Source organism: Abramis brama, assembly GCF_963993115.1.
Source record: "Abramis brama genome assembly, chromosome: 13".
NCBI classification, from domain to species: domain Eukaryota; kingdom Metazoa; phylum Chordata; class Actinopteri; order Cypriniformes; family Leuciscidae; genus Abramis; species Abramis brama.
In genome coordinates, this window is record NC_139975.1 from 20,648,220 (window position 1) to 20,669,159 (window position 20,940).

At 39.5% G+C, this 20,940-nt stretch overlaps 1 protein-coding gene across 1 annotated transcript in view; it reads right to left on the reverse strand.

Annotated features, from left to right (window-relative positions):
- Window positions 1-20,940, reverse strand: part of tenm2a (teneurin transmembrane protein 2a) — a 297,220-nt gene that overhangs the window by 230,451 nt on the left and 45,829 nt on the right. Inside the window, exon 2 of the mRNA XM_084133288.1 lies at window positions 12,134-12,433. Coding sequence (XP_083989414.1) covers window positions 12,134-12,362 — 229 coding nt within the window. The 5' untranslated portion in view covers window positions 12,363-12,433. The remainder of the gene's footprint in view (window positions 1-12,133; window positions 12,434-20,940) is intronic.

Below are 20,940 nucleotides of genomic sequence, written 5' to 3' on the forward strand. Positions count from 1 at the left end.
GCGTCCTTCAAAGTGCGCGGCCGACGCGGCCTTCAAAAGACGCTCCGAGACTCGTTTAAAGGGGAAAGTACAGTATAGCCGATTGCGTCACTGCAGCGCAATGAAGGCTGTCCCAATTCGAAGGTCCTTCGAAGGCTAGAATGTGCAAATGTGTCCTTCTTTTCCTGTGAATGCAGGATACATCAGAAGGATCCTTCGCAGCCTTGCCTATCCCAGAATTCATTGCGCGCCGGAGACGAAATTGCCAGATTACACTTTTAAATAAGTATTGGGTTTCAATTTAATCGAGTAATCTAATGTATCTAATAATAAAAATGAAAATAATAATAATAAAAAATACAATAAAGGTTCAAATGTTGACTTATATGTTACCAGTATGTAATTTTACAATATGTAAAAATATGTCTTATAGATCAGGAATAGGCAACGTTCGGTCCTGGAGGGCCGCTGTCATCCAGAGTTTAGCTTATAGGACAGTTTTGTATGTTAAAATATTAACATTTTAAAAGTATGTGAGTTCATTTCTTTTATTCTTCCCTCTTTCTGAGAACATCCCAATGACATGGCAGCCCACGCCTGAGTCAGCCCTGCAAACCTGTTAGTGGACAGTGGAAATATGCACTGATCCCAGATGATGTCCCACTGGCAGAGGCCTTACTAGGGTCTCTGTGCAGCACCACCAGGATCTCCTGCTCAGCTCAATAAAAGTCTACCGAATTTTTTTCTATCTGTTTTATGTAAACTGTTAATTTAAACTTTTTTTGTTTTTCTTTATCTTAAATGTAACTTATCGTGTAAATAGTTGTAAAAAAGTAGGCTATTGCAAGTAAAAATGTATAGAAATGTATTAATTAATTGACATGACAAAAATAAATGTACAGAATAATTTATTTATTACATTTACAAGTTATACCTTGCATTACAAACATAAACAATGCACAGAAATTATTTTTTGGTTCATTTACAAATTATAACTTACATAAAAATAATGTAGGCCTATACAATTGTTTTATTAAAAAATGTAATTCATATAACCAAAAGTTTATTTCTCTACCAATCTGTCAAGAAGAGAAAACAATCTGTCCATTCTCTCTCTGCTCTGTCTCTCTGAAACTTCATGTCCTCCCTAAATATCTCGATCAGCTCATCCTCTCAGTCTCATTTCTCTTGGCTGCTGCTGGTGCTGGTTCCTCATTCTATCCTTCGCGGCCCGGGGAAAGAAGGACGGTAGGCAGGGTTGCCAGGTCTGTGCAACAAAAGTAGCCCAAAAAGCCCATCGGCTCTTCTCCATCGGGCAGCCGAATTCTCCACTGGATTTTTGCATCTGAGGGATGTTTTGGGGGTGTTGGAGCGTCGAAATACTTACGGGGGTGGAAATCATTTTTTTGCGATTTTTTTTTTAACCCACGGCAACAAGTAGCCCAATTCCGCCGGAAAACCTCGGACTTGGCAACACTGACGGTAGGCCGCCATTAGGCCTTTGGAGGATGCAGCCCCTGAATTGGGACACAACTGTAGTGTCTGTGATGTCACCCCTAGGTTTCTGAAGAGCATTTTTGAAGCCCAAAGTGGGCGGAGCCAGCCGCCACCATCTTGGCAACGCGTCACTTCCAGATAACCGAAAATGGGATTAGCTGATTTGATGTGACAGCAAACAGACAAACGGCTAGTAATGATAGAAGCGGCAATCCACCTGTCACTCAAGTGACCATACCCTTAATTATGCAGAACTTTAAGGCTTAATATAATTTAAACGGATGAGTTATAAAAAAAATTCACCCCCCTCACAGTTGTCATGAAGGGCAAAATTAGCTATATAGACCAAAACCACTTTTTGTACCAGGCTGTAAACATATTTTTTCTGCTGTAAAGTTGGGCATTTTAACATGGGGGGTCTATGGGATTGACTCTCTTTTGGAGCCTGTCTCTAGCGGTCAGTCTATGAATTGCAGTTTAAGTCACTTGACTCACTTCTGTGTTGGATTCAAGAAAGAGACCGGAAGGTTGCCGCTTGGTTGTCACATCTGCCTAAAATATGTAGAAGATATAATGTACAGTGAATCCAAAAAGAATTTGGACACTTTAGACACATTCAAATTAATAATTACCACTGTGTAAGAATATCAGCCAGAGCCACATTTATATAAAATTTATTTATAGACCAAATTTTTTTTTTTTTTTTTTTGATGACACCAACTTCTTTAGTTGACTAAATGTCATTGCAAAAAAGTAAAGTGAGTTCTGACAGTCAAACTCGTTAAGTGCGGATTAGGTGTCTGAATTTTGCAAATTTTAATTTTCAAAAATGTTTTTTTTTTTTTTTTTTTGTGCAGTGAACAGATAAATCAAGGTCAGCCTGCTGTGTTCAAGGCAAGGTACATTACTATGAGGTGGATTGTGAGAATGTGGTGCCATTAATGAAATGACACAGCTGGCTCGGCATCCCTCTTGATATCTACACCCAGATCCGCTCGCTTTCTCAGCTCACGTATACACACACACACACACACACACACACACACACACACACACACACACACACACACACACACACACACACACACAATCACGACACCTTCAATCAATCAGCACCCATTCAGATTTACCTCTTGTTCAACACTCACTGTATTGTGCTCTCTAAGCAACTTGTTAATGTAGTGCTCTATAATTATATTGCTATGGAGATGCAGTTGTGGCCCCCATCATTTGCCAGTAACTAATACACTTACATTTGATAGAGATACAGATTTTCCATAATTGACCGACGACACACTGCATTCCATGGGAAATCAGCTACTGCCACAGTTACACAATGTTGGGGTGTAGCACATCACAAGTCACACGTGTTAACAATGTACATGTAATGTTACAATGTAATTTATGCTTGTGATTGCAAAGCTGAATTTTCGGCATCATTGCTTAAGAATCTTTTTTGTTATTATCAATGTTGAAAACAGTTGTGCTGCTTAATATTTTTTATATTTTTGTGGAAATGATGTTCCTTTTTTCAGGATTATTTGATTAATACAAAGGACAGCATTTATTTAAAACAGAAATCTTTTGTAACATTATAAATGTCTTTAATGTCACTTTTAATTAATTGAATGTGTCGTTGCTGAATAAAAACATTAATTTCTTTCTCTTTTTTTATCATTTTACTGACCCAAAACTATTGAATGTACGAAAAAGTAACTAGACACACGTTAAGAATAAAAAGGTAAAGATGTGACAAGACTGGTTATTTTTACAAGCAAGTGCGCAATATTTTAACACCTCACTGTAAAAAATAACATCTCCCAACACTGCAGATACCGAGCGGAAACTGCCACTTCGCCTTGTTTGACCGTGTGAGGATCACATCTAGCACACTGTCTGATTCAGAGCCTCCTACCTGTCCCTGTGACATCAGATCCTGCGTGGGGCGCGCTGGCACCGTAGGTGGTATGCTATCATCGGTGGTCTCAGAAGGGCAGGGTGTTAATTGAGAGGGTTTACGCTCAGCAGTGGGTGTCCAGTGAGTTTCCGCAGCATACTTTGTTCCCAGGATGCATAGCACATCATTAGGGCCCCCATTAATGTTGGGACATAGAGTTAACAGCTAAGCAAGAACAGGGCCCTCAGTGTCAAACGCCCTGCCCCATGTGAACCACCTGCGCCACGCGGCCACTCAACACCTTTTAATTAGGCAGCAGAAATAGATCTGACCCCACAGGGAGCCATTTTGCTTCTCATAAACCACCTGACATAATATACACTGAAAAAGGCTTCACCGCTAACATGTTTGAAGGCCCGAAAGAAGCAGATCTAAAGTCTTGGGGAGTGCTAAGAGGGTGAGTATATTTTTTTGGTAGTCTGAAAGCGTTCAAGTTGGGATCCATACTGGATAACAGATTGTAAATTTGTGGTGACAATTTTATCGAAACATCTGTCTGCATTTGGCACTCCATTACACTTGTATAATGGCTTGGGTTGTGTTTACTGATCAAAACAGAGAGCTCCAAAACGTATCTCTAATTTAATGTTTCCCATTGCATCACAAGCTCGCTACTCATTACACAAAGTGTTATTTTAACCTCTCTCTCTCAAAAAAAAAGAAGAAATCTCTGAATGTTTTAGAGTCTCGAGGCGCTGCGTAAGATGCTGTATAAGGCTGGATTTGACAAAGTATTAAATACCCTGCACTCAGCAGCGTAGTACCATAATTGAACCCAAGGGCAAAAGCGCCCCAAATCGCAGCCACTTAGCCATGCAATACTGTACAAAATATTTAATAATTAAAAGAATCATTCCTACGGAGGGATGAAACAACAGCCTGAGAGATACAAGGAATGACATCTGTAATTAGGTAGAGCTTAGCAGGCTGGTGTCAGAAGAGGTGACACAGCTGTCCAAACTGTAAGTTTAATCGGCATATCATGAGCGCTATTAAGTGCCAACTGACCCCCTGATGGCCTTCAGGGCTCAAACTGGCCACTCAGACTTGTCTTTTTGGATATTGTGCCCTGGTGATGTGGTAAGCTCCTTCATTAGATGTCTCAGCCACCCACTGCAGCTACAATGATTTACTTCTGCCTTAGAAGACCCCAAAATAATACAGCAAGTAATATATATATTATTCTAACTGTAGGTTGGTTGTGGTTGCCAAGCAATGTTTTATCTATGATCTATATCACACTCACATTGCACTCACAGGTGTGTATTTATAGTCATTTTACTGCAGCTTTGGATCATCCAATCAGAATTTAAAACTTCTTTTTTCTTTTTTTTTTTAAAGTCACTGTAACTATTATTAACTATAACTTTATAAAATGGCCCCATGCTTATCCTGTAAGCTAATGTTAAAAATGTTAAACTCTAATGTTAAACTGTGGGGTGCCACACTTTTACACAAATAATAATTGTAATAATACTAATTGTAGTCGTGGTAGTTGAATAAATTAATTTAAATAAAAAAAAGATATAAAAAAATAAGGTAATATATACCTGAATCGTTATTTTATATACATATACATGCGTGACCTCTGCCATTCAGTCTAATATATATATATATATATATACACATACATACATATTATTATTAATATATTATTATTATGATTACTATTATTATTATTATTATTATTATTCTTTAGACTGAACGGCAGAGGTCATGCATTTATATAACGATCCAGCCCTCAGGAGAATCAGGATAACATAATGAGAGAATGTTGGCTGTGATCATAATGTGCATTTGCCTTAAGAGATTCCAGAACAGATTAAAGGCTTTCAGCAAGAATATGCCATATTAAATTCTTAAAAGATTAAGCGACATCATGTTAATGTAATTATTGTAAGGCTGCTGGTATATACGTACAACCTAAGTTTAAAAATACAAAACAAACAAATAAATAAATAAATGCTGGATTAATCTGTTCAGAAGTTTTCGCCTGTTTGGGTGTGATCTCCCGCTGCTTGAGTTTTTCACAAAATGATTTTCCCTCCCTTGCCTATCACTCAATATGTGTCACACACTCAGATACAAAAATAATGTGTCAAATATGTATCATACACTTCAATGAGTAAATGAACTGAGACAGGATTGTTTCAAATGATCTTCAGCTCAATCAATTGAACGCACTGTAAAGGTGATGATACACGGGGCAACTTTTTGAGCAATCTTGCCGTCAACAGGCAGCCAGGTGAGACACAGGGCCCACGACCGATCTAAATTATACATAGGGCTATAGAAATATGTTTCCCATTCTCAATGGGAAAGTGCCCAAGCAACATCGCTCAACAACATTGCCCAGAAATATTGCTCAAAAAGTTGCCCAGTGTACCATCTCCTTCAGACTGAATATCTTAAGGTGTTAAACTATATTTTGTGCATGACATGTGGTTTTGTATTTCTAATGTTGCAAGCTACTAATTGCATTACAGAGTTGCCATACCAAGGTTGTTATTTATATTAGCTATATTTATGATAATTTCATAAATATGTGGTATTCAGATTTATAAATAAAGGACATATTAAGGTATAGTCTGAGGACAGGTTATTGTAAGTGTATGAGGCAGAATGCAACACTATAATTTTGATGAATAAAGAGATAAATCAATTGAAATGGTACATACCGTATGTGCTATCCTCTCAATAGTGATAATGTCTGATTAATTTTAAAACGTGGAATTGGAAATGTTGCTATTTGAAAAAAAAAATGAAAAAAAAATTATAATAATGTCAGGAAATTTGTGTAAACTTTGGTTCCATGTCCTAAGAATAAATGTTAGAGCATTTTTCTGATGTTTTTGGGGTTAATTAAAAGCCCAAGGCGTAAAATTATTTGCCCTGAAATGAACCGCTTTGCTTGTATGGGTTGACAAGCAGACTAGTTACAGACAGAGGAGCGTCTGGAAGCTTCAGGAACACTTGAAACCAATTCCCAAGCCATCAATGAGCAAACAAGAAAACTCTCATCTGTCTCAAGGTTGATGTGAAAAGAGTTTCAGGGTGTTTGGAAGAGTGGACAAGGCTACAGGGCAATGAGAAATAGAATGTGACGAGGGCAGAGAGAGACAGAAAGACAGAGAGGGAGAGAGAGACTGCATTTAATCTCAGAGTCTTTTATTTTTAATACCCGGCAGGTTATTTTGTTCTCCCTTTGATCTTTTCCTGCCCAGATTTATTGCGATAAACCAACAAAGCACAGAATCAACAAAATAAAATAATCAATGAAATGTGTGACTTGACAGCTAATTCCACATCAAAACCACAGCTGTAGGGTGAGGAGAGGGGACGGAGTGGGGAAAGAACGAGTCAGAGAAAAGTCAAGTAGAATTTCATAAACAAACTGCTAGGGGACTTCTAAACAGAAGATGACTAGCTTGTTCTTGCTCCTCTTTGAATGCCGTGCACAAGCTATCAGCTTGTTTTAGTTAGCTCATAAAGTAGGAATTAGAGGTTAGGCAGTGTGCTGCTGTCCTCCGAAATCCACAATAAAGCCTGTGACGTTTGGAACAAAAACCAACATACAAATCTAGGATCAAACCGGATCCAAATAAACACCCCTGAGGGACCCCTAAAGCCCCTAATGTGAAACTTGTTAGTTCCGAATCAGCAATTAGTTGTCATTCTGAGTGATGACGTCTATAAAAAACACAGATGCACATTTTATACAGTCATAAAGGGCTGTTAATAGACTATTTTTTACTCTGCTATTTATTTTAAAATATATATATATACATTTTTTATTTATAGTAAATTAGACTAACTTAAGTTAAATTAGCATCCCTACACACACAAACACAAAGCGTTGCCAACAGTGTCCCCATCACAAATAGTAAGGTGCAACCAAAGTTTACAGCAAAAAAATAACAAAATAAAAGCTTGCTGCAATCTATGGTGTTGCAGGACAGGCAATGAGTGTAGCATCTCTACCGAAGGCCTGTGCAGACACAGATGTGTCTCTGTAGACACAGATGTGCCCCTGCAGGGGTGTGAAGACATAGAGGGGCGGAGAGAGATGGAACATTCGATCTAATGGCCTACCGCTCGCAGCTGGACCATACGCTTGAGAGTCACCGGTGAGCCATAGAGCCCAGCTCAGTTTTCATTTTCACCTAAGAGGGACCATTCCTAAGATGTAGAACACATCTGTTTATAGGAATAAGTGGCCAGATCAATTACAATCAAAGTAAGGGACGCTAGGAATCTACCTCACCTCACCAATTCAATACAATGTAATTTGCGACCATTTGACTGATTCAGTTCAATTCTCCACTGTTCTGTCCAAAATGGCACTGCTAATAACAAATTACAAATGACTTAAAGGGTTAGTTCACCTAAAAATGAAAAATTCATTCAATAATTTGCTCACCCTCATGTCGTTCAAAACTATGCATTTCTTCCTTATGCGGAACTCCCAAAAAAACAAAAACAAAAAGTAATATATATACACATATATATATATATATATATATATATATATATATATAATATATATATATATATATATATGTATATATATATATATATATACAGTGAGGAAAATAAGTATTTGAACACCCTGCTATTTTGCAAGTTCTCCCACTTAGAAATCATGGAGGAGTCTGAAATTGTCATCGTAGGTGCATGTCCACTGTGAGAGACATAATCTACAAAAAAAAATTCAGAAATCACAATGTATGATTTTTTAACTATTTATTTGTATGATACAGCTGCAAATAAGTATTTGAACACCTGAGAAAATCAATGTTAATATTTGGTACAGTAGCCTTTGTTTGCAATTACAGAGGTCAAACGTTTCCTGTAGTTTTTCACCAGGTTTGCACACACTGCAGGAGGGATTTTGGCCCACTCCTCCACACAGATATTCTCTAGATCAGTCAGGTTTCTGGGCTGTCGCTGAGAAACACGGAGTTTGAGCTCCCTCCAAAGATTCTCTATTGGGTTTAGGTCTGGAGACTGGCTAGGCCACGCCAGAACCTTGATATGCTTCTTACAGAGCCACTCCTTGGTTATCCTGGCTGTGTGCTTCGGGTCATTGTCATGTTGGAAGACCCAGCCTCGACCCATCTTCAATGCTCTAACTGAGGGAAGGAGGTTGTTCCCCAAAATCTCGCAATACATGGCCCCGGTCATCCTCTCCTTAATACAGCGCAGTAGCCCTGTCCCATGTGCAGAAAAACACCCCCAAAGCATGATGCTACCACCCCCATGCTTCACAGTAGGGATGGTGTTCTTGGGACGGTACTCATCATTCTTCTTCCTCCAAACACGTTTAGTGGAATTATGACCAAAAAGTTATATTTTGGTCTCATCTGACCACATGACTTTCTCCCATGACTCCTCTGGATCATCCAAATAGTCATTGGCAAACTTAAGACGGGCCTTGACATGTGCTGGTTTAAGCAGGGGAACCTTCCGTGCCATGCATGATTTCAAACCATGACGTCTTAGTGTATTACCAACAGTAACCTTGGAAACGGTGGTCCCAGCTCTTTTCAGGTCATTGACAGCTCCTCCCGTGTAGTTCTGGGCTGATTTCTCACCTTTCTTAGGATCATTGAGAACCCACGAGGTGAGATCTTGTGTGGAGCCCCAGTCCGAGGGAGATTGACAGTCATGTTTAGCTTCTTCCATTTTCTAATGATTGCTCCAACAGTGGACCTTTTTTCACCAAGCTGCTTGGCAATTTCCCTGTAGCCCTTTCCAGCCTTGTGGAGGTGTACAATTTTGTCTCTAGTGTCTTTGGACATCTCTTTGGTCTTGGCCATGTTAGTAGTTGGATTCTTACTGATTGTATGGGGTGGACAGGTGTCTTTATGCAGCTAACGACCTCAAACAGGTGCATCTAATTTAGGATAATAAATGGAGTGGAGGTGGACATTTTAAAGGCAGACTAACAGGTCTTTGAGGGTCAGAATTCTAGCTGATAGACAGGTGTTCAAATACTTATTTGCAGCTGTATCATACAAATAAATAGTTAAAAAATCATATATTGTGATTTCTGGATTTTTTTTTTTAGATTATGTCTCTCACAGTGGACATGCACCTACGATGACAATTTCAGACCCCTCCATGATTTCCAAGTGGGAGAACTTGCAAAATAGCAGGGTGTTCAAATACTTATTTTCCTCACTGTATATATATATATATATATATATATATATATATATATATATATATATATATACATACAGTATATATATATATATATATATATATATATATATATATATATATATATATATCTTAGTAAAATTGTAAATGACAGAATTTTCATTTTTGGATGGATTATTCCTGTAATTGTAATTCAAAAATAGACAAAAATAATATCTGTATATCATTATCCTTTTTTTATAAATAAACACTTTAAAATATCATCCACTTTAGATGCTACAAATTAATGTATATCGTATCACAATATAACGTATGAAAATAAATTCTCATTTTCAGATTTGCCAATGATTACATTTAACGGGATTACCTAAGTGAGCATTAGTTGACAGCTAAATGTAAAAAATGTAAACTGGAAAAGAGCATGACCAATTAAATAAATAAATAAACAAACAAACAGGCCAATAGCTAGAACAAAAAAAAAAATTATATATATATAAAAAAAAGTACAGTCTGAATGCTTTAAGTACCTTATCTGAATGACAATCCTGACCTGTGAGCATATTCTCATACCCCACACAGTAAAGAGACTTAAAGTGAGGAGCATTAAGAGTCAAATCTGCACTCAGCATGACATACAGGAGCATTAGAAGCATGTTGTGTCCTTAAACACAGAATGCAGTCGGAGTGAAAGGTTGGACTGTTCATTCGGACAGAAAATAGCTCTCTTAAAAAAAGTTGAAAAGTAATATTCTGCTTCCTCTCTGCGCAACCGTTTACGTGGGCCGTGATGACTATGTGAGTGAGCGGGAGAGAGGAGTGTAATTTGGCAGTGCCCTTTGAGTGCTGTTACATATGGCCCTTGCACACTGTTAGTCTCCCGTGGCAACACTTCCCACGGATGCATCTGCAGTCAGTGAGCCGCTAGCGCCTCAAGTAGCATCAATCTGACGGCTACCAAATCTCTGCTTCTCCACAGCCTGTCAGTCTGTCTATCTGTCCTCCCTCAATCCAGTTCTCTAAAGCTACCCATAATTCTTGCTCACTGTCACTGTCACCACACATCCCCCGAGGGGACACAGGCCACTCCACCCCGGGCTGCATGAGCTCTGGGATCTGTTGTCAGTGGCTAAGTGCTGTGGCAAGAAACAGTTGAATGGATGGAGAGAAAAGAGGCTGCAATCTCTCCAGCGGGTTTGTCTTCCCCTCTCGCTCTGAAAACCCGGTCTGGCGCTGATCAATGGCATCGAGTTGAAATCCATTTCAGTGAAATCAATGCGGCACCGGCAGCGGCTCACGCAGAGGACGACTCGCAGGCCTGACCCTGCTTTTTTTAAAGTTGACCCCCGCTCCGGATCCACAGTAGCCTGCTCATTATGATGGTGTAGCATTTAGACAGTACTCTCTCGCTCTCTTCCTGTTCTTCCTCTGCTGCTTCCTTTTCTAGCCTGCCTCAGTTGAAGCGGCTGACTTTTCTTATTTGCATCATCAAAGACATTCAAAAAGGGATGTAAAACACAAAGATTAAACAAAGGGTACCGTATCTGAATCAATCAGTTGAGTTTGAGCCAGTAAGCCAGTCACCTTCAATTTGAATCAGCACCGATCAAAAGTCTCCTGTTATTTTAGCATGCATCTGCAGTTTGGCACTGTGCCGAACACCCCTGCATAGAGTCAGCAACAAGTCTACAGCCTGAGGCATGAAGTGGGTCGACCAGCATAAGCTGTACGACGAATAATACTGAACAGGTGACGGCGGATCAGAGGCATCAGGCTGGGAATCGTCTGCTGGGAATAGGTGACACATTTGAAGCAGCAGGGGGCAGACTTGGAGGGACTTCCTGTAATTTAAGTAAGCACTCTGAGGTTGAGTTGCACTTCTCTCCAGCAGCATGCGTAAACACAGAGAAGGTCTGTTAACTGAACTGTTCTGCTTTTATGCTTCAACCCTTCTCTGTACAACACGTCATGTAGAAGCAAAGATATATGCCATACACACAATGTGATTTTGTTGTTGTTGATCCAAAATTTTACCTACCATACTATTAAAAAAGAGGGGAGTGAAGTGTTGTTAGTCCCTAACTAGGTAGGAAAATCTAAACGGAATTATGATCTGATTTAAAAATTATTTCTGATACATCTAAATTTGTTCTTACACCATGTCCGATGTGTTAAGCTTCACACACACACCAACGTGAAGCTGTAACATGGGATAAACGGCATCTTTTCCATGTTAATCAGAGTTTTTGTCCTAACCAGCCGCAACGGCGATACAAGACGGGTGGCAAGATTCTATTTTAAAACTAATTCTATTCGTTTCTGTGACATTGTGGCTGGTACAACAACATACAAAGGATGTATGTTTTAAAACACATTTCTATTGCCCTAAAAGATCAAATATACAATATTCCAACACTGTCAAATGCATGTGGTATATGATCATTACACTGAGCGCTGTATCTTCGGCAATTCTGAGTTATATTTGTGCTGTATATGTGGTTGTGTCTTTACTTTGTGGTATATCTCTTGTGTGTTTACCTCCTTGTCTGGTGAACTCATCTGCTTCATGGTGAACCAGGTCCGCCACACATCCTCCATAATGAAGGCGCGAGTCATGATCGAAAGCTTTCAGGGTCTCACTAGAGCTGTAGGATTTCTGGGTGGGTACGCGGCATTCGTCGTTGTCCAGGGAGGAGGTGGTGAACTGCAAATCTTTCCCACAGCGGCCGTGGGTCAGTGTACGGTGCCTGCGCTCCTTCAGATCCATGACATCTGCTGCAGCCCGATGATCAGATCAGTCCACAAGGTGGAGGTCTCAACAGCTGTACAGTCCTTCACCTGTTCATAGAAGACAACACAAATCAATAGATTTCAAAACATCAATTCCCTGCCAAAACGACCAACACGAATTGCTGGTTTATGCTGGTTGTTGCTTGTTTTGTGCTGTCATGTTGTCATGTTGTTTGCCAGCAAATCTTATCCAGAGAAGCTTTCTGCTAGAGAATCTTACTGATTAAGGCAGTTTGATCAGCACTGCAGCATCATAAATCCAGGCCCACATGGAATTAGAAAGCTTTGCAGAATTGCCTAGAATTATAACATCCATTATTCAAAAAGTTATAAACTCTGTGTGTGTTCAGTTATTAAATATTTTGGATAATTTGATTATGCTTCAGCCACCAAAAAGAATGTGGTACTCAGCAATATGTAACACATTTGACCGTTCTGAAGAATTTCACAGATTTTCACACAGCACAGAAAATGTGAAAATGTTTATTTCTAGGTAGAAAGAAAACAGCATTTCATTCAGGCATTGTCAAATGAATAAATCCTGTCTGTGAATTACAGAAAAACAAAATCTCTTTCCACAGCAACTTTGGCTCCATGGCTTGTTCACAAACAAAACAGTGGAGAACCATCTAAACAAAAAGAAGAAGCTGTCATTACAGCCATAATCACAGATGAAATAGTAGAGCGGGGACTGAGACGTGTGGAGGAGTGAAGTCATGATGCCGGTGAAGAATGAGTGATAGAGTGAAACAGAGGAGAAGGGGGAGGAGAAAGGAAATGACTTGAGGGCATTGCGAGTCTCTTCCTCATTATCGCAGACAGAGTGAGAAAAGCTCCCTCTGTGGCCATGAGAGGATAATCACAGATGCCTAGATGTGCCGAGGAAAACAGGGAGCCGAACACAGCTTGGCCCGATCGTATCACACGCTCACACACAAAAACACCAGCGCTTATCTATTTTAAATCCAATGCACACTGACTGAGATGCTACCCTAGCCCTAAACTATCAAAGTTTTTTAACACTTTTTTTTTAAGGTGCTTTCAATGTTAAAATACTTTGTTCAGTATACTTTGATTTTATTTGGGGGTTTTATTAGGAATGCAAATGATTAATGTTATTAGGAATGTGAATATACTAATAAATTCTCACTAATGAACTGCACAGTTTTATATCATTAACAATGATTAATCACATTAGCTGTGACTAATTTAATTATAAATACACTACCATTGGAAAGAAAGAAATAAGTAATTTTATTCAGCAAGGATGCATTAAATAGATCAAAAGTGACAGCAAACACTTTTAAAATGTTATAAAAGTTTTTTTTTTTATTGATCTTTTGAACTTTTTATTCAAAAAAATCATTTGCAATCATTCTGGGAAGAAGTTCTGGGAAAAAGGTTCGCACAAAAATATTAAGCAGCAAAACTGTCTTAAACATTGATTACAATAATAATAATAAAAATAAATGTTTCTTGAGCAGCAAATCAGCATATTAGAATGATTTCTGAAGGATTACATCTAAAGTAATGATGCTGAAAAATTCGCTATGCATCACAGGAATAAATTAATGTTTTTAAAATATATTAAAATAGAAAACAGTTATTTTAAATTGTAATAATATTACAGTTTTTTTAACCTTGGTAATCATGAAATCTTACCGACCCCAGACTTTTGCAAAGTAGTGTATATTTACGCATTGAATCCCCAAATAAATGTAGAATCAACAAAATACTATTGATATTATTATTATGTGCTTCACAAATCCGGGAGAGAGCGTCTGGACGTGGGGTGTGTAATTAGCACAAAAAGAGCACATAATCACAAAAATGAAAGCGTCAATTTTCACTGCACAGTTTTTCATTCGTTTACTTCACCTCTCACTGTGCAACTCTTCAGAGCATGTGCACTACTACCCACAAAGGCCACATATCTGACACCAATACCATTCTAACTTCAGACATGAAGGCACAGTTTTAGCGTGAAAGCCAGTTACTGTAATTAGACACTAATTAAAGGTAAATTCACCCACACTCGTCCAGCTGCAGGCAGCCTCCCTCCACACACTCAAGCACTCTCTCTTAAAGGAGAACTTCGGTCAATTTTAACATTGAGCTCATTTTTTTGTAAATCTGGAGTGCTGTCAATACAGAGAACAACGACAAAAATCGGTGTTGCCTACACCGTGTTATCCTCTTTTTAAAATTTGCACCCTGTTGACTTCAATGGGGCAAGTTATATGTATATGTTATTTCAGCCAGCGCACATACCTGTATTTACATCCTGTTTTCGGTCGAAGTCCACAGTAGTCGATTGTCAAGTTCACGCGCATAGGTTTAGTTACCTATGATCACGCGCGTGAACTCGACAATCGACTACTGTGGACTTCGACCGAAAACAGGATGTAAATACAGGTATGTGCGCTGGCTGAAATAACATCACTTTTATTCATATCTTTCACATCTACTGCAGTCAGATTCACCCGTGTTCACTATGAAGGAATCATCTAACATGGCTGTGCACTTGTAATGACACATCAAGGATGTTAAGAGGCTAAAAGCAGGTTTAAAACTTGCCCCATTGAAGTCAACAGGGTGCAAATTTTAAAAAGAGGATAACACGGTGTAGGCAACACCGATTTTTGTCGTTGTTCTCTGTATTGACAGCACCCCAAATTTACCAAAAAATGAGCTCAAAGTTCTCCTTTAACTCTCTCTCAGTACAGAGTACATCAGGAGGAATTTTAGCTGGCCCTCTGTTCTGACCACACTTAGTAAAACAGACAGACACAAACTCGACAAACAAACAAACTCGACAAACTCGACACAACCCCCCCCCATCCCCCCCCCCCCCCCCCCCCCCAAAAAAAAGCGTTCTCCATGCACGCTCTTCCTCCTGTATTAGCTTGTTTGGAGAAGTCCACTGCCCCAGGGACAGTCCGGCGTGTGGCATGGAGAGGATGATTTTCCTGCACAGCAACAGATCATTACATAACAGTACAGCCACTAGCTGTCCTGCACATACTGAAAATAATTGAATATGCAGAGGAAAAATAATCAGGTCACCTAACACGATAATTATTTACTGAGAAACACTCGCATAAAGGAACGAGACAGACAAAGCGTGCGACACTGGCTTAATACGAATTCATTAAAAGAGACTATAAGGTCATTTCAAGATTTGCTTCCAGTGTCTGTTGATTAGAAGCGGATATTTAATGTTTATAAAGTCCTCATTATAGGCTAAAATAAAACATTCAATTGCAGAGGCCATTAACGGTTCAGAATGAGAGTGTTATTACCCCGAATATAAAACAGACAGAGCTTCGGATTGTGAAACGCAGGGAAAATCTTTGCTCACGAATGAATGACCAATTACCTATGTCCATCCAAATATGAAACTGTCCATTTCGAGTAAAAAAATGTCCATTCATTGCATCTGACCTTCCTTTATTCTACCAGGCCTGCACTGGAAAGCTTTGTTGTGATGTCTGGAGAGGTTTATTTGGTCAGCCATTGGGCTGCAGGGGCCTTTCAGAACTCTGATTTAAGATGCAGTGACATTGTGGATTTCTGCGAGAGCGTCACGCGCGCGAGTGTGTGGGAGGGAGGGCTGGTTAAAGGAGGGCCTCGGGGCTGCTCTAACACCACAGTGGTGAGATGATGCACGATGGTGTGGAGGAGGAGAACCAGGTCAATATGAGCACAGGCTGCAGCACAACCAGGTCAGTCTTTCCATTCATTACAGGCAGTGGAGGAGAAGAGAGGCCTCAGGGCTCAGAGCAGATCCTGCCTTCCTCTCCTCAGGCTCAGTCTGCTGATACTTCCCCCTTTCACAGGACTACCATCCTCCCCAGAGAGAGGGACAGGAGACATGATGAAGATAGAGCCATGGAGTGAGGAGGAACAACAGGATTGGTGGAAGAATCTAGGACAGGCGATCAATTACTGGGAAACAATAATGGAGAACGCATCAAAGTTTGTGAACACCCCTATCTATCCCACACCTATCTTTCTACATGCCTACCAATCTTCCTGTCTGTCCATCTAACTGCATTATTGTCTATCTACATATACAGCAAATCTACCTGTCAATTTGGGGGTTTTATTAGGAATGTGAATTAATAATATTAATTAATTAAAAAAAAAAATTTTTTATGCATTAAATTGATCAAAAATGATAGTAAAGATATCCATCTGTTTCAGACAGTCTGTCTTTCTGTCTGCATATCTGTCTGTCTGCCTATCTATACTGTATCTATCTGCATATACTGTATGCCTGTTCATCCACCTATTCATCTGTCTGTCCATCCGTCCATCCTTCCATCCATCCACATGCATGTGTGTTCTTGTATATGTGGTTTATGAGGACACAAGTGTGTATAATGACATGGGTATTGCAATGTAAACATGGTGGACACTTCCTATGTCCTCGTAAACCAAATGGCTTAAAAACATACTAAACTGTGTTTTTTGAAATTCAAAAAATGCCAAAAGTTTTCTGTAATGGGTAGGATTAGTGTAGGAGCACAGAATATATGATCATCCCTGATCAGTGCCCTGAATACTGAACCAGGGAGCTGATTGAGACGCACCCTGATTGTGAGTGTGTAAAATAAGGGAGGCCTACAAAATATGAAGAGCAGACCAGGACTATAGTTGAGTTACATGGACCTATTTTCTTGTTAAAAGCAGTAAACACCACTGAGATAACACATGTGGGCACACATACAGATGAATAAACATTGAATTTCAGGTTAAGAATCTGATCTTAACTTCTTTCAAAACACAACACGCCACAGACACAATCTACGTGAGACAAAGGAAAGAGATGAATGTCCAAAGAGAGAATGTTAATAAAACTGCAGTGCATGCCATGAAATCAGCTAAACTGAAGGCTTTATAGGGGAGCGATAGAAGTGTTGAGAATTAATCTGAAAAAAATTACAGAAGCACAATTTTGGCATCCAAAGAGCGTCTGACTAAATTGAACTTTCAAGGGCGAGAGTTTAAAAATGACACGGGTCTCCGCAGAGACGGCTCAGAATGAAAAATCTGGCTGCTATAGAGAGATCACCAAGCATTTAAGCTGGGAGCACTCTTATCAAGGCAAAGACATAAACAAACCCTTAACCTCAGACATTTGGAAGTTGAAGCTTCATTTTAAATAATGACATAATGTTCTATTTAAGATGGCAGGGCCATTTTCTAGTTTAAATGTCTGCACCACCAACATTAAACCCAGAATAAATTGACAACAGGCATAAACAAACATGACCCTGACCTCTCTTCTCAGTTTATAGTCTGTGGCCTCCAATGCCTCAAAAAATACAGCTATTACTTGAGTCATAAAATTTGAAAACGCTAAAAACACAGAATAACAAATTGTCGAGTTGAAACATTGGAAGGTATTTTTATCAAAAACCACAGCACTTTAAAGTTAAAAGCTGAATGAAATGTATCTTTCTTTCTTGAGTTTGAATAACAGTGAACAAATCAGCGTACAGGGGCTACATACATTTGTAATAACTTGACCTCTGCTTCTGTAATTCAGCAAATTACCGGTACAGTTTATCTGCATAATTCCTGTGAATGAATGAATGAATGAATGAATGAATGAAAGAAAATTACACGGAAATTACATACTTTAAGTATCTTCATCCAAACCCTTTTTTTCAGCAGGGATATTTGCTCATCTATTACAAATACAACATGTTTAAAATGTATTTCCAAGAAAAAAAATAAGATATAAATTAGATAAACATTGAAGATAATGCATTGAATTCAATTGCCATTAAACAAATACTCATCAGGGCACAATTTACTTGACAGCCAATAAGATAAGCTCTTATTTGGTCTCAATTTAGGAAGAAGTCAGAGGGGAGATTTCTCTTAAGTAGAGCATACATGCATCTAAGGTTTTATCTTAACTTGTGACATTACTGCCCTTTTTTCACAGACAGATGAGAGGAACAGATCAGATTTTGCTGCAGCCTTGATGGTGAGGCAAAGCAGAACAGAGGAGAACTGTGTGTCTTTTGATTAAGATTTTAATGAGTGCATCCTCTCCAGGCAGGGGTCATTAATCATGTCCTATATGGAGGTATGACCGACAGGATAGAGTCTGTGCATGGCAGGCTTCAGCTGGAGCAAGGCCACGATTTAAGGTCCATGCATGACCAAATTATAGTTGTGCACTTATGCTCAATGTATCCCTCTTATTCTGGGGGGAGTGGTTTGTATGGAAGATGTAATGTATGGATTGTTGTAAAAAATATATAAAAAAAAAAACGTAAAAAAAACTCTCTCTCTCTCTCTCTCTCTCTCTCTCTCTCTCTCTCTCTCTCTGCCAACTCTCTGGGGAAACACTCTCCTCTGCTATGTCTCATCTTCTGTGGGAAAAGAGATATTCATATTATCAGGCAAATAGTGCCAGGCTGCTCACTCACTACTTTAAAATATATTACAACAATCACCTTTGATATGAAATGGCCGATGAGTTCACTTAATTCAGTGCAATGTTATCTCTCTCCCTCTCTCTGTCTCTCTGTCTCTCTCTCTCTCTCTCTCTCTCTCTCTCTCTCTCTCTCTCTCTCTCTCTCTCTCTCTCTCTCTCTCTCTATATATATATATATATATATATATACTGTTCATATATGAAACCATATTGTATTTTTTTATAACTATTTTTTTTTATATTAATAATTATACAATTAGTTTGCCAACCTCTCCGCCTTCTATTGTCCTCTCATCTGCTTTAACACCTTCTAACTCTCGATCCCTAGATTAAAATTGCCCTGCAATTGTCCATCAACCCTCTTAATTTCACACTCTCACAATTAAGAGCAACAAGAGTGCCTGTTTATTAGACTAATTCCAAAATCCAAATCCTGGCCATGCTCTCAGTTTCTTAATCTGCCTTTAAATAAAAAAGGGATTTGAGGCGTTCAGAGGTGCTCTGCTGTCGCAGCTAACACCAACCATCACAACCGCGCAGTCGCCAGAGCGAAGGTGCAAACATGCGCGGTAATTAAGGACCGACGGAGGGAAGCTGCTGCTAGGGGAAACAGTTAGAGACAGCGCTCGGCCTAGTCTGCTGGGACTTTGAGTAATGACTTCCTTTACAGCTCCGGCAAGATTACGTCTAAAGCCACACTGTATCACGCACAAGCAGAATAACACATACATTAACCTACAGCTCACGTAAAGTGAAATAACCGAGATGGTGTGATGCTCTGCTGAGTGTTTCTACCACTGGAAAAAAGGCATATCTAAGCACACTTCTCTAATGTAAATCTTTTTTTTTTTTCTTTCAGCGAGGCGTGCGAACATATGCTGAGAGCCCGACAAGAAGTTCAGAAGTTAAGAAAAGCTGACAAGCTTAACGCCTGGAACAACAGCAGATGAGGTACATGAATAGCACCAGGTGAGAGCGTAAGGGGCTTCGGCGGCTCAGGAGCACAGGTGCGCCACTCATCTCCTCTCCACACAACCTTGATGAGGGTTAAAGAGATGTTGGGACTTTGACACAGACAGCGCAGAGAGCAGACTGGAGCATGCGACCCACGGGCCATGCCAGGGCTGCCAGAACCGGTCAGACGTCACCCGCCAGCACCTCCCAGCATTATTAAAACAATACACTTGACAGCCTCGTACCGTCATTTCGGGGAAGATTAGTAAATCTGTGTCACAGCTTGACATTCTTACCATCTGCTGGGCAAATTATTCAAATTTGCAATAAATGCCACCGTAGAGAGAGGAGATGTCGAGTAATTAGCAAACTGACAGAGGTGCCACGCTATGGCTGAGTGAGGCTGCGTTTTTCTTCTGCCTTGTTGTTGGTTTTAATCTTCATATCACAGGACATGAGAAGGGCAGGGCAGAACATGTTAGAAAGCCACAGAAGCACTGTTTAAACACCTCCCGGGTAAATGGCACGCGCGGCCAGGAGCCGAAACCTCTCCACGTTGAATAAATGCCAGTGGAGACACATTTCCTGTGCGGGAAATGTCAGCGGGAGAGCAGCGAGTGGGCCGACTCATCTCTGGTCTTCATCAGGTGAATAGGACACCCCTCCTCATCATCATAGCTCAATTTAAAAGGATGTGATAAAAGCACCAGAATCACTTCACACTCTCAAGCTCTAATTTAAACTCACTGAAAACCCCATGTTACAAATAGTGGACATGTGAGAACTGGCCAGGACTGGCTCACAAATCAATCTCCCATGGAACCCATTAAAGGGATAATTCCCCCCCTACAATTTTAAATTGTAATAATATACAATTTATATATATACATATATATATATATATATCAAATTCTTATTATCTACATAAAGTCATTTTGACTTTGGGTAACATATATCGTCAATGTTACCCAAAATCAAATGAGTTATGTAGATAATAAGAGTCTCTTGGGCAGAATGAGCCAGTGCGATCGGTCACCAGAATAGCTTTTTAAGCTAGTTTTCCCAGAATGGCCATGGGCCATGGGTCAGCACACAACATTGCGCTCATGACATCATAATCAGGTCCTACCCACAACAAACAAGT